The 13,883-nt window shown below is 61.1% G+C and overlaps 1 protein-coding gene across 1 annotated transcript in view; it reads left to right on the forward strand.

Moving 5' to 3' along the window:
* Positions 1-13,664: 13,664 nt before the first annotated feature.
* Positions 13,665-13,883, forward strand: part of LOC118179232 (calcium/calmodulin-dependent protein kinase type IV-like) — an 11,225-nt gene continuing 11,006 nt past the window's right edge. Inside the window, exon 1 of the mRNA XM_035348396.1 lies at positions 13,665-13,883. This exon is cut by the window's right edge and continues 1 nt beyond it. Within this exon, the coding sequence (XP_035204287.1) occupies positions 13,855-13,883 (29 nt within the window). The 5' untranslated portion in view covers positions 13,665-13,854.

Raw genomic sequence — 13,883 nt, forward strand, 5'->3', positions numbered from 1 at the left:
GCTGCGGGCAGGGACCGGCTGGTGGTGGCACGTGGGGTGGTGTCACCCCTGTCCCGCAGCCCTGGAGCAGCACGTCCCTCCCGTGCTGGTAGGAGCAAAATCCCCAGCCCAAAGCGTGGATTTGGGCCCATTTGGGGCTGCCTTGGGGCAAGGAGGAGCGAGCTCCTCGCTGCCCCGGGTGCTGCTCAGACCCCTCCAGGCTTTTCCAGCCCCTGAGGTTTGCAGCCCTGAGGCTTCCTGGTCGGGTTTCCAGGCTGACGGATGCGCGGCCTCGCCTCCTCCGTGCTGCAGCAAGGGATGATTTACTCCGGGATGTGGCTGTGCCAATTCATCAGGACCACAGGGCTCGGTGCGCCCGCAGGGGACCAGGGCCATGCCCTCCTCCAGGTGCCGGGGAGGGACAAGGGAAGTGCGTGGGGACAAAGCCGGTCCCCAGCTCCTTTCCCCAGGTGCTTTCAGTCCTCAGTGACTCCGGCTCAGGACCCCATGGCAGCACCGCCGGGCCAGCACGTGCCGGGCTCACCGCGTGCACCTCTCCGAGGCGGGCAGCCAAATCTCAGCATTAATGATTTTATTTTATTTTCATCCCATAAAGGTGCGAGGTGTGGATGGGTTACGGCCACAGGTGGCGTGGGATCTGGGGGTGCCCCCTTTGCGTTATCAGCCAGGTTTACACCTCGGTGGGGGGTCAGGATCCGGCCAGCACCGCGCTGATTCTGGAGCCTCTCCCTTCCCTTCTCTCCTCGCTCCAGCTCTAAAAGCCTGCAGGAGAAACACAGCTGGAGGCCGGAGCCTCCGCTGGGGCAGCGCCTGGCCCTGCAGTGCCCTGCCGTGGGGTCTCCCTGATTTACACCACCGAGGGACCGACCCCATGCCTGGAGGGCGACGCTCCCGGCCCGAGGCTGACCGGGGCCGAGCTCTTCCCCGGGGCTGCCCGAGGCAGAGGCCTCCAGCTCCTGGGAGCCCTGCGCTGGGAACACCCCAGCTAAAAATAACTGCAGGCACTGCGTGATTCCGCAGCCTTCCCGGTGCTTTAATCCCCCACCAAAACGTGTCACGCATCCCCTCCAGGTCACGAGCTCCTGGCTGCAGCAGGACCGTGGGGGCTCACCCTGGCGTCCCCCGGTCCCATCCTGAGCAAGGGACCGCGGTGACCCGCAGCGCCCTGCGCTCGACAGCATCTCCCGGGCCCTGCCACTTCCCCGCTCCTTGTTTTCTGTAACCTGCCTGTCACAGCCGCACTTTATTCCCTGCCTCCCCTCCCTCCGCTCCTCTCCCCAGCCTTATCTCTTGATAGGTACAAGCGATACAACCAGAGACGTCCGTGTAACAAGCTGCCGGCTGCCGGGCACCCAGGAAAACACCAGCTCGGGGGGGATGATTTATGAAAATGGCACGGGAGAGGGAAGCGGCGAGTTTGCAGGATGCAGGGCGGAGGAAATAACGACTGCCTGCTCCTCTCCCTGCTCACCAGGCAGCACCAGCACCTTTGGTCCCCGGCTGATCTGCATGCGGGGCCGTGCTGGGCGTGGGGACGATGCGCGGCGAGGACATGGCACGCATCGGGGGGGCCAGCGGCACGCTGCACTGCGGAGCCCCCGACGGGCTGTCCCTCTGCGGCCATTGATTTCCATGAAATAAGCCAGCCGGGTGTGTAATTGTGTACAGATAGCGCAGCCTCCTTTACATGCCGTTCTGCAGGGCCCTTGCTAGCAGGAAATGAAACTTTTCAGGCCACTAGACATTTGGTTTGGTTCTTGAGCTGTTAATTCCCCCGCCCCGGCGTCGCGAGCAGGGAGGGGAGCTCTCGCACCTTGCGGGCAGGGGACAGCGGCGATGCCACCCCAGGGGACAGCAGTTGGGACCCCTTTGTCCCCGTCCCACCGTCGGCTGTGATTCTGCCCCCTCCAAACCCCGAGGGCTTGCAGGGGGGGGTCGCTTCCCTGCAGCACAGAGCGAGCATCCGCTCCCCTCTGTGCGCTCCTATCTCGCAAGGTAACCGGCATTATATCCGGACCAATTGCTCCAGCATGATCCTCCTGAATGTTGCACAGCATGTACACGGCGTCTTATGTAAAATACATGCCCCTGGGCGAGCCTTTTAATAGCAATGTCTCCTGCCTGGGGGGCGGGGGGGCCGCTCTCTGCCACGGCGGTGCCAAGAAATGATTGAAAAGTTGGGGCTCGCCATGGGGAACACCCCGCTGGGGGGAACAACGTGTTTTCATTTCCCTGCCAGGTAACAAATGAAAAGAATTGCTATGAATGCTAATGGCCGGGGAAGCGCCTCGCTCGCTCGGGAGGATGCTGCGGGGCCGGGAGCCGCGGGCACAGCCCGGTTTTTGCAGGCAGGAGCCGGCCGTGCGGAGGGCGATGCGACTGCGGATACCTTGGCACGCGGCTCCTGGACCAGCGTGCGCTGAGCTGCCGCACCAAAACCATTCCTTTTGCAGCAAAGCAGAGCTGGGGGGATGCATTGTCACCCCCCCGGCCCCCGTGCTGACTTTTGCAGCACACCCAGGGCTGGGAGCGCGCGAGCCCCGCGTTTAACCAGGTCCTCGCAGGCAGCGGCGAAGGGCTGTGCCAGGCTGAGCTGTTTGTAAATGTAGCCGATCTGGTAAGCAGGAGGGTAAACACGGATGAATAGCCTTCATCCACTCCAGTAAATATTTTATATCACACACCAAGAAAAGACACTCCTATTTAAATGATTTATAAAGGAAGATCATGTAGAGGTTTCTATAAAATATGTAGGGCTCCTAATCCCGACATCATCAAGCAAAGAGGACTGAAATCATATATTACCTTTTCAACAGCCTTGCAGGCTGCAGGGATACAACTGACAAATAAAAGTGTGTTTACAGCTTTTGGGCTCCTCCAGGGAGAAGTAAATCACAGCGGGGGTGGGGAAGGGGAAAGGAAGCCGGAAATTAAGTGGCAATTTCTGTCCGTCACAGGGCGCGGGGCAAAGGGACACCGGGATCGCTGCGCCCTGGGATCGCTGCGCCCTGGCATCCCCGCTCCTGGATGCAGCGATGCTCTGGGTGCAGAGGTGCTGTGGGTGTAAAGGTGCCCTGGGTGCTGCAGTGCTGTGGGTGCAGCGATGCCCTGAATGCAGTGATGCTGTGGGTGCAGTGATGCTCCCAGGCCACGACGCTCGGGTGCATCCATGCTCGTCCCCCAGCACTGGCCGGTCCCCCAGAAGGATGAACGCAATCTTCAAACCCCTCCAGGGTGCAGCACCTCAGCGCAAAGCAAGCGAGACCGTGCCCTGCTCCCTTGGCAGCAGGACCCGCCCGACTGCACCCATCAGGGATGGAGTTTCACACGGGCGCCAGCAGCGTCAGGATGCGTCCCTCAGGGATACGTCCCTTTTAACCTTGGGCCCTTTCTCCCGCACACCTCCGCAGGATGCTCCCCATCTCCCCACCTCTCCCGCTCCCCGTTTTGGGCTCGTTTGGCTGCCAGCTGCAGCCCGCAGCAGCCCGGTTCCCCTGGGGCAGCTGCACCCCGGCCGATGGCACGCACGGTGCAGGGCGCACGGCGCACGGCGCGCAGCCCAGACCTTGGCAGCAGCGGCGGCGATTTTGCATGCAGCCGCGGGAGCCCCGCGCGCCGCCAGCCAATGAGGCCCTCGCCGGCGCGTTATTAAGGGATTAGCAAGTTGTCTTGGCTCTCAATTGTAGATAAGTGCCGCATTTTGTATTATCTTTTCACACTGCACCGCGAAGGATGACAAAGAGACAACATGGGTGTCATGGCCTTCAGCATATCATTAAGGGTAATTTGGCTTGCGGGGAGGGGGGCGGGCGGGAAGAGAGGGAAGGGAGAAGAGGAGGAGAGAGAGGAGAGGGAGAAGCAGCCCGGGAGGAGAGAGGGGATTAAGAAGGAAAAAGAGGAGATTAGGAGGGAAACGTGAGCGGTGCTGGGAGCCGGCGGGCAGGGGCTGCTGCTGGGACGAGGGACAAAGCCGCGGGGCTGGGCTGAGCGAGGTGCCAGATGCAGCCGCCCTCACAGCTCCCTTCCCGATTTCCTGGCACAGAGGAGCCCAAATCCACGCAGCCTCCACCGTGTGCCTTAATCCATAATAAAGCAGCTGCCCAGCCCGGTGCTGTGTGCGCTATGATGCACGGTGGCGGAGCTGAGTGAACCCCGTTCCCCCTGCACACCTGAGTGTCCAATGCCATCGGCTGGGACCCTGGGGGACAGCTCCTGGGGCAGCCCTGGCCAAGAGGGGCCACGGCAGCAGAAATGCAGCCAAGCCCCCCTGGGCCTGGGAGAGCTCTGGAGAGCCTGGAGAGCCTGGGCTCTACCGGTCAATCAATCAATGGGGGATGAAGGCGCCGGTATCGATCGGGGGAGATGGCTTTGCAGAGGCCGCGTAATGGAAACGCGCGTCTGGAGACAGCCAAACGGAGCGGCCGGTGCTGCGGGCACCACGACAAGGGGACGCAGAGCTGGTTGTAGGAGGAGAAATCCCCCTGCCATGACCTGCGCCCACCCAAACCCTGCTCCAGCCCCTTCCTGGGCCCTCTGGGGGCAGGTGCCAGCCCCGGAGGATGCAGCTGGGCAGGACCCCACAGCGCTCCGGCATCTTCCTCCACTGCAGGGACCGAGGGGACAGGGATGGGGACAGGGTGGGATGTGGCTGGGGACAGGGCATCCTCCTGCATGGCTGCCCCCTGCCTCCCCTCCCCTTCTGATAATCCTATTTTTGAACCAGGGGATTAGGATCAATACTTCACTCCTAATGCTGCGGTAATACAGTGTTACACCGCCAGCGCCAGTTCCCTGCTGAAACACTTAAGGTAGTTTAAACCCATTTGTGCTGGGGAGTGCCGTGAATTCGCAACGAGGTTGGTTTTTTTTTTTCTTTTTTTCCTTTTTTCACGGCAGAGGCAGAGCCGTAGCGGTGGCGTGGCGGGTGCTGGCCCTGCTGCCACCTGCTCCAGCCAAATCCAGCTCCCCCGCGGTGCCGAGGAGCAAAAGCCACGAGGGCCTCCGAGCAACTGAGCCCTTGTGCAAATGCCCCTCGTGCAGCGGAGCCCTCGTGCAAACAGTCGTGGTCCCCATGCTCTGGGACGGCTCCGGCACAGGGCGCAGAGGGGAGCCTGGTGATGTTTCGCTCCAGATTGGCTGAGGGGTTTTGAGGCAAAGTCCCAGGGAATAGAAACACAAATATTTCCATCCAGTGCTATAATTATGAATTAGAGCAAAGCTCTGTCTTTATTAGGTGCTAATAGAGATAAAGGGGGTTTTGAAATGCAAGGCACAGCTATATAAATGCTAATTCACCCAGAGACCTCCTCTCCCCAGACCGCAGAGAACGCAGGTTCCAAGGCAACTTCTCACCAAAAAAAATATATGGATGAGCAAACTCCAAGAAACCATCGCAGCAACTTAATTAAGTTTGTTTAACGACACAGCCTTTCCCCTCTTCCCCGGCCAGGCGGGACCATGGAGCATCCAGGGGCTGGGACTGCTGCAGCCGCTGCTGGCTGGGGTGTGCTGGGCACCCCGAGGGGCTCCCGGTGTCACCCCCACCTCCAGGCACCCCACGGCGCTGCCCGCTGCGGCATCCTGGGTCCCCTCGTGGCATGTGGGTGCTGGTGCCATCATCCCCAGAGCTCACAGACATATTGCAGCCTGCACGGGTGTGCACATGCTGCAGGCTGCTCCTGTGGGCATGTACGCACCGTTGCGGCGCGCACACACCTTGCAGCACGCGCTGGCGCAGGGGCAGCAGTGCTATGAAGCCCCCCTGCGCCTGCCCTCTGCCCTTCCTCGCTGCACCAAGGCAGGAGGAAGACAAAGCACAGCCACGAGGCCAGGAGGAGCAGCTGACGGCCCCGATGCGCTGGAGCTTTCGGAAAGCTGCAGGAAGCGGCTTCTCCCCCACGTTTCCACCAGACCCCAGCCCCACGCAGGCATTTCTGCAGGGCAGAGCCAGGGCACGGGGGTGCCGGGGGGCAGCGAGCGTCCTGCTGTGGCTGCGAGCCCAGAGAGCCCTGATTTAATCAGGAGATGATTGGGGAAAGGCAGCAGACCCTTTAGCAAACGCTCCTGCCTTCAGCAGGGCTGTAAGTGCTTAAAAGCTTCCAAGGTGGGTTATTAGGGAAATGAGTGGCATGGATCCTAATGAAGGGAAAACGAGGCTCGATAGCACTCATCCTGCCGTTTATAATCAGCCGATCAATCCCGGCTCCCGTTCTGCTTCTGGCTCCTCTTTTCCAGGGAACCTCTCCCGGCGCGTGGCGGCGATGCCGGGATGATTTATTCGCCCGCCGGGCGCGCGCAGCCAGCTGCCGACGGCCCCGGCCTCACCTGGTGCCCTCCATCCCTCTCGCTGTCACCCCAAATCCGTATTTTTCAATTTTCTTCCGCATCGATTTTCAATCAGGCGCCGAGCAACGAGACAATCCAGGCTGAGCCGGCCGGGCTCCGGCCGCCACTCAGCGGAAAAGTGATCACCGCAATTAGCGGCCGGCCTTGCCAGCAGCCCCCGCAGAGGCTGCGCCCCTCGCTCAGCACCCTCCCGGCCTCCCTCGGCCACGGCTCCTGCTGCTGCCCCCCCAAATCCCGGCCGGTTCTCGGGGTGCTGAGCCCCCGCTCGGGGAGGCTGCAGGATGCTCGTGAGCAGTGCTGGGTTACACCGGTGAGGATCCGGCCCGCCGTGCTCGGAATAGTTTTCAATTAAAACAAAAATATCCTATAATAACCCACAGAGGGGTTTTTATTTCCTTCCTTTTTTTTTTTTTCTTTTTTTTTTTCCTTTTTTTTTCCGAAATAAATCTATTATGAGGAGCTTAGAGCTGTATGTAAAACCGGCAAGGGACAATTTGAGGATTAGGGATCGGAACTGTCCTGGTGTGACGGGCGAAGAAAGGAAAATCCTGCAGAGCCGGGGGCTGAGGGGGGGGCGTCGTGGCCAGCACGGGGCAGACGTGAGAGCCGGCAGGGGGGGGTCCCAGGGACGGCTCTGCCAGCAGCACAGAGACCCCAGGGGGGGCAAAAAGGGCCTGGCACGCCCCCCCGGACCCGGAGCTGCTACCTGCCTGCCAGCAGCGTGGTTTAGCATAAAAGTCATTTTGCTTTCGCCCCCCCCGACTGCCGCGCTCCCGTCTCCACGCAGCCGAGAACTTCCTCGCGCGCCGGGCGAAACCCACCAGCTGGGTGCAGATACCTGCGCGGGGTGACGAGCGTTTAACCCCCTCCGTCAAGGATAATTGGCTTGTTTACCATTTCCCTGACCCCAAAAAGACAATGAAATCGTGCACGAAACCAATAGATTTTAGCTGCATGCCCGCAGAGAGAGAGGAGACATAAATGAGAGGCAGAGAGGGAGGCGTGTGGCGGGGATGGGTAATGAATCCCTAATGGCAGCGATGCGCGCAGCGCGAGCGGGGGCTTTTGGGGACCAACGTTTGCCTCCCTGTGAGGCTGGCCGGGACGGTGTGCGGTGCTCAGCCTGCTGCTCAGCGCTGCTTTGGGTGAAAACGCAGCGATCTGGGCTCAGCCTGCTGCCAAGGGAGGGCGGCCAGGGCAGGGACAGGGCTGGGAGCACCAGCAGGGGACAGCCTGGGCACAAGGGGACCCGGCACCCTCCTCGTCCCACACCCCAGCCCCACGTGTGACAAGGAGCTGTGTCCCCAGGGTGGCTTCTCCCGACAGTGGCCGTGTCCCTGCACCAGCATCCTTGGAGCCCCTTTCCGTCCTCTTGCCTTAATGCACCACCTCTATTTATTCTGCTCCTGTAACTGTAAAATTGATTTCCCTGCAACACGACGCTCGTCTTTCACTACTGAACGCACCCAAATGCTCCAACATAAGACACTGGCAATTTTTAATTAGTTTCCTTTATACCTCTTGCCTCCCAGAGCAGGCATGTGGAACTGGAACAGGGGAGCCCAAGAAAGGAACAGGATCCAGAGACGACAAAACCACTCTTTATTCTTGATGTGATTATTAATAATACACGCGGGTTACCTAACGAGGCAGATGGGCTGCTTGGGCAAGGAGGGCAGGGGCAAGCGGCAGCACGTGCAGGGAAGTGATAATGGGATCTGAAAGCTGGGGCTGGAGAAGCATCTTCAAGTCTCTGAGTACAACCTCAAGGCAGCTCACTGCCTCCTGCCTTCCTTCGCCAGGCCCCACGCTCCCACCTGTAACTGAGCTCCCCCAAACCAGTCAGGATCTGGTCAATGCATCCTTGGCACAACTGGCAGTGATCTGCCTTCCCCATCCCATCCCATTGCCATCCCAATCCCAATCCCAATCCCAATCCTCATCCTCATCCCATCCCATCCCCATCCCATTGCCATCCCAACCCCAATCCTCATCCCATCCCATCCCAATCCCATCCCATCCCAATCCCATTCCATCCCCATCCCGGACCCAGGGGCCATCAAAGCCCCTCAAAGGCAGGCACACGAGGATGGTGCCAGCTGCAAAGGACTAATTAAAAGAGCCCCACCTCCTGTCACACCCCCCTGATAACGAGCCAGGGTTACTAAAGCACTAAGGGCAGGGCTGGAGGGGGCCCTGCAGCACCCCACGAAGGAAGGTGTGTGACCTTTGTTGGTGCTCCCAGGCCATGTGCAGGATGCTCAGGTGAGGTGCTGGCACCTTGCGCCCTCCTCTTCCTCCAGAGCTGTTAGGGGTCGTTGCTGCTGGGGGATCCCAGCCGGAGCCAGGCAGCCCCCAGCCCCCCCCCCCCCATGCCTGCTGTCCCCCTGCACCTTCCCAAAAAGTTCCCGTTGGGCTCTTTGGGGACATCTCCGCTCAGGCTCAGCTCCTCCCCGCTGCCCGACCTCCCCTCTCCCCCTTGTCCCTGGGGCTGGGCTGCAGGGAAGTGGCTGGGGGCTTCCCCATGGGACCCCCCTGGAGCATCCCCCAGCTGGGGAGACCCCAGGAGGCAGGATTTGGGGTCAGGCTTTGGGGGCAGCTGCTTGTAGGCTGCAGGAGGGCAGCAAAGCGCCGCCGACAGCGCACGCGAGCGAGCGGTCACCGAAAAAAGTTACCGGGGAGGGGGGGAAAAAGGGAAGGGGGGGGAGAAAGAGGGCGAAAGGAGGAGGGGGAAGGGGAAGGGGAGGAAAGTCCTGCGGCCTCTGCCTTGTCAGTTCTCCGTCTGCTGTCACTCAGCCGCCGAATTCTCCTTCAAGTTGTCATAGCGAGGCTGGAGGGGATTATGCCGAGGCACTGTCCAGAATTGATTCATGTGGAACGCGTGCTTGACTAGCGGAACCGCTGGTGTGAGCGGGAGCCGCTGAGACCCCCTATTTTCCCACCTTCCTCAGACAATCTGGTATTGTTTGGCCGCAGCCTTAGTGATCCCTGCGCCGGGGCTGTGACTGACACAGCTTTGAGGCTCTAAGGCGTATTTTGAATTTCTAAAACCTCTCAGGAAGTCCCCGGGGTGCCTTCTGCCATTGTCTTGTTTCTCCTTTCGCCTTTTTCCCTTTCCACCCCGCACACCCCTCCCGACGCCTCCGCCTCCTCCCCCCCCCCCCTTTATTTTTTTCCCCTTCCTCCCCTAATTCCAGGCCCTAAAATCCCCACCACAGTATATATTTTTTCCCTTTTTTTTGCCCTCCCCGTGTTTACGCCGCGACTCCCTCTGGAGCCGCTCAGCCCGTTCGCAAACACGATTTCCAGAAATAAAGAAAACAACAAAAAGCAAGCCAACTAAAGCTCCAAAAGTTCCCAAATCCTTGATCTGCCACGGCGAAGGAGGGCTTTACTTGTTTGCTTTTAATCAGCTGACACAAGCCCCGGGATGAGCTGAAAAATAATAACAGAAATAAATCTTTCACCTAATCTATCACGGGCGTGCGTCCGTCCTGGCGCGCTCTGGCATCCGCCGTCCGCCCGTGTCCGTGCTCGCTGCCGCCGTCCCCGCTCCGGATGCCGTCTCCCGTGGGAAGCCCCGGAGCTGCTGCGGGGCCCCTGTGATGGAGCCGGGCTCTCGGGGCCTCCGCTGTTTTTTTTTTTTTTTTTTTTTTTTTGTGCATCCGAGGCCACCAAGGGCCCGCCCGGTCCCCGCCGGCGTCCCCCGGCCTCTCCGCAGCCTCGGCACTCTATAACCATTTCCCATTTCCAGTCTTAATCTTATAAGGATGAATTGAGAATGACCAGCGTAAATACACAGGTGCCACTGGGAGCAGAAACCACTCTTTAATCTCAGATATGAAAACAATTCCCTGCACTGCTCACTAGCAATCAGCGAGTGCTATCAGTGCCGCGCTCTCCCTGGGAACAGGAGAGCTTATAAATATGAATTAGTGCGGAGAAAATCTACTCTCTTACCTAAAGCTAAATGTTATCTGGGTCCCTTTCCAGCAGTGGCTGACATTTCCAGAGTGCTTTTAGTCACATCTGTGGGAAGACAACTCATTTCTCGAGGAAAAAAAATAAAAAGAGAGAGGAGAGAAAGGAACCAAAGAGGAAGCGGGGGAGCGGGAGGACGAGGTGGGGTGGAGGAAAGGCTTCCTTTGTGTGAGCAGCCGAAGGTGGGGAGCCCGAGCTGGCTGCGGGGGGCTCTGCCCTGGCACCTGGGGCTGGCGGGGGGAGAATGGGGCAGGGGGCAGCAGGAGCGCAGGCAGGGACATGGGAAACGGTGTCTGAAATGGGGCTGAGAGCCCCCTTGGGGGCACCCCAAAATTTGGGGGTGTTCAGCTCGCGTGGTGCTGCGCTGCCCTGAGGGAGCTGGGGAAACTGAGGCACGGGGTGGGGATTGCTCCTGAGGCCCTGGCACCCCAAGAGAGAGCAGGGCACGAGGGAGGTGATGGGGCTGGGGGATAAAGGCATGGCCGGGCTGCCCGCAGCCTCCTTCTCCTGTCTCCGGGCACAGCTTGGGGGGGTCCCAGCCTGCTGCCCCCCAAAGCGCCGCGGTCTGGAGCCACTGGTGAAGGATGCGCCGCGTGTCCCCGCTGTGCTCCCATCCCCGCCGCCCGCACCCGGCCTCCAACCACCAGCCTCTGCTACAGGCCACGAGAGCCTCTAATGGGATGCTTAAAGCCGTCTTTTAGGTTTTTAATGAGCGGTTCCTGGCAGGAATGCTAAGCATCGCTAGGTAGACCGGCCGTGTCTCGCTGTCGGTGTGTTTCTGTGTCCTTGGCTGGCTTAAGCGAGCTCTGACCTCATTTGCTTGGTGCCGTTCAATTAACGAGGCGCGCGGCGCTGGGGAGGGGTGGGGGTGCCGGGGGGACGTTAACCGTATGTATTAATTTCCAGTTCATGTTCCAAACAATTGAGCATCGCCCGGCGGCGGGAGGAGGCGGCCGGCCGCTCTCGGGGGTGCCGCTGCCAGCGCTGGTTTCGTGCGGGGCTGCGGGGCCCGGGGCTGACCTCGGGGTCCCCTCTTTACCCTCGACCCCCTCTGGGGCCGGACCCATGCCCCTCACAGCACCCTGGTCGATCCCCCTCCATCTCGTGGTTCATCCAAAACGCCGATGGCTGCGCAATTAGACGGAGATGATTTGGAGAAGGGCGAGAGAAGGAGAGAAACGTTTCCCAGGAAGTTAAAAAAAAAAAAAAAAAAAAAAAAGCGGTTTCAGGCACCGAAATGTATGCTACTCTACAATGGGTTTTATTCCAGCGTAATGAGAGAACAAAATAATTAATTCCTCTGCCGGAGACAAAAGGCTGGAGGCTTCCTCCAGCCCCGTCTCCCCATGCCCTGAGGATGGGCTGGCTCCTGCGGCGCTTTGCCCAGTGCCAGGGCAGGATCCGGCCCCTTTCCGCAGGCTCGGGCTGGGTTTGTGCCCCAGGGGGGGCTTTGGGGATGGGAATGGGGTGTGCGAAGGGCAGCCCCCGTAGCCCCCATCTCCATCCCACTGCCCAGGCTGGATGTGGCCCCACGGGGGACGCAGGGGACGGGGAGGGACGGGCAGGCTCGCAGCCCCCTCAATAACCAAGGTGTCGGTGGGTTTACCAAGGGAAGGGGCTGCCTCTGCTCCCCAGACACAGCCTGCTGCTCCTTTTGGGGGCTGTGGATAAACAGGATGATTGTGCTTGTTCTAGATGAAGTGATAAATATTAATTATGCCAACCAGCCTCGTCCAGCCCGCCCTTATCTCCGCGACATAACAGAGCGCGGGCAGGACAGGGATAAATGGAGGCAGAGTCAATTTATTCACTTAGCAGGTCACTCCCTTTAAGAATATCCCTTTCAAACGAGAGTTGCAACCAGGCTAGATCAAGCAGGGCCGAGCTTGCCGCCCTTAGATATGATAAAATATTCTAATAAATACTCAGGGAGCCCATTACAACCAGAACATTTCGTGCCACGAGACCTCTGCGGCGGGTCCTTTAGTGGGGGCTCCAGGCCGAGTTGTGGTGGGGCCGAGCATCGTCCCTGGGGTTCCGCCACCCCCCCCAGCCCTGGGACGCTCTCTTTATTTCCATATCTTATGGGAAACCACAAAAACGTGCTGCTGGCACCGGGGGCTCATGAGGTGCCCCCCATTGCCCTGCGGTGAGCGCGGCCGCTAACGAGGGGAGGGATTGGAGCGTGTCAGGGAAATCCCCGCGCACGCCGCTCGCGTGTTCAGCAGCAGGGCTGGTGTCGGGGTCCCAGCGCGTGGCACGAACCACGGCCGTGCTCTCGGCCCAGGATTCATTTCCTTCCCATGTACGTACAAGAGCAACCTTCTGCTCAGCTCCCCTCGGTGCAGGAGACACAAAACCTGCACCCTCTGGGGTGCCCGGCAGCGCCATGGCCCCGGCCGTGTGTCCTGGCCCCATCCAGCCCCAATCCCACCCCAATCCTTTCCCTCTTCCCACCTACTCCTGGCCCCATCCCCTCCCATCCTCATTCCCCTCCCCGATCCCACCCCAATCCCACAACAACCCCACTCCATGCCTTGTTGCATCCCACCCCCCCCCTCCCCAAATCCTGCCCCCAGTCACCCCCGGCACCTCCCCATCCTCTTCCCACATCCCTCTTCCTGCCCCCTTAATCCCAATCCCATCCTCAATCCCAGTCCGTCCCCTCCCGCCCCTATTTCCCCGGCTCCCCCCCGCTCCGTTCCCATCCGGTGGCCGACGGCGGCACCGTGCGGCCGCACCGGGCAGCGCCGCTCCGCCGGGACCGGGCAGGATCGGGCCCCGGGGGTGCTCCGGGGCTCCCCGGGAGGGGCCGAACCGGACGCGGCCCCAGACCGAGCCCCGGTCCCGCTGCGTGGCCCCCGCTGCGCTCCGGGGCAGGCGGTGGGGCCGCATCCTGCCTCCGGGCACGGGCTGAGCACCCCGGGAACAGCACCGGGCACGGGGAGGGGGTCCCGCGGGGGGGTGTCCCGCCGGTCCCGCGGCAAGCACGGGGCTGGGAGGGGGGCCACGGGTGATGGGGAGCGGCCGGAGCCCCCGGGTGGGGGGCTGGGGGCCGCGGGGCTGGCGGTGCAGTGGCGGCGCCGTGCCGTGGGGTGGCACGGCCGAGCCGGGCGGGGAGGCTGCCGGGGAGGGTCCCGGTGCGCCGCAGCCCCGCGATCCCACCTCCCTCTGCCCCCGCAGCCCCGGCCCTGCCTGCGTCCCTGCGGTCCTGCATCCCCGGGACCCCATAATCTTGCATCCCCTCGGTGCCCTATCCTTGGGTACCAGCATCCCTGCGTCCCTCCATATCCCTGCATCCCTCCATATCCCTGCATCCCTCCATATCCCTGCATCCCTCCATCCGTGCATCCCTTCATCCCTGCATCCCTCCATCCCTCCCTCCATCCCCACACCCCAGGGCTGCAAAACCTTCCCCTAGCCCCCGGAGAGGAGCAGCAGGAGCAGGCAGCACCCAGGCATTTGGGGGGGGGGCGCGCAGCCCCCGCACCCAGCGCCCACCCTGCTCGTGGCCGCCCTGCACCGGGGATGAGGGAGCGCCGAGGGGATCACGGCTC

This window comes from Oxyura jamaicensis, chromosome 28 (genome assembly GCF_011077185.1).
Source record: "Oxyura jamaicensis isolate SHBP4307 breed ruddy duck chromosome 28, BPBGC_Ojam_1.0, whole genome shotgun sequence".
Taxonomy (NCBI): Eukaryota; Metazoa; Chordata; class Aves; order Anseriformes; family Anatidae; genus Oxyura; species Oxyura jamaicensis.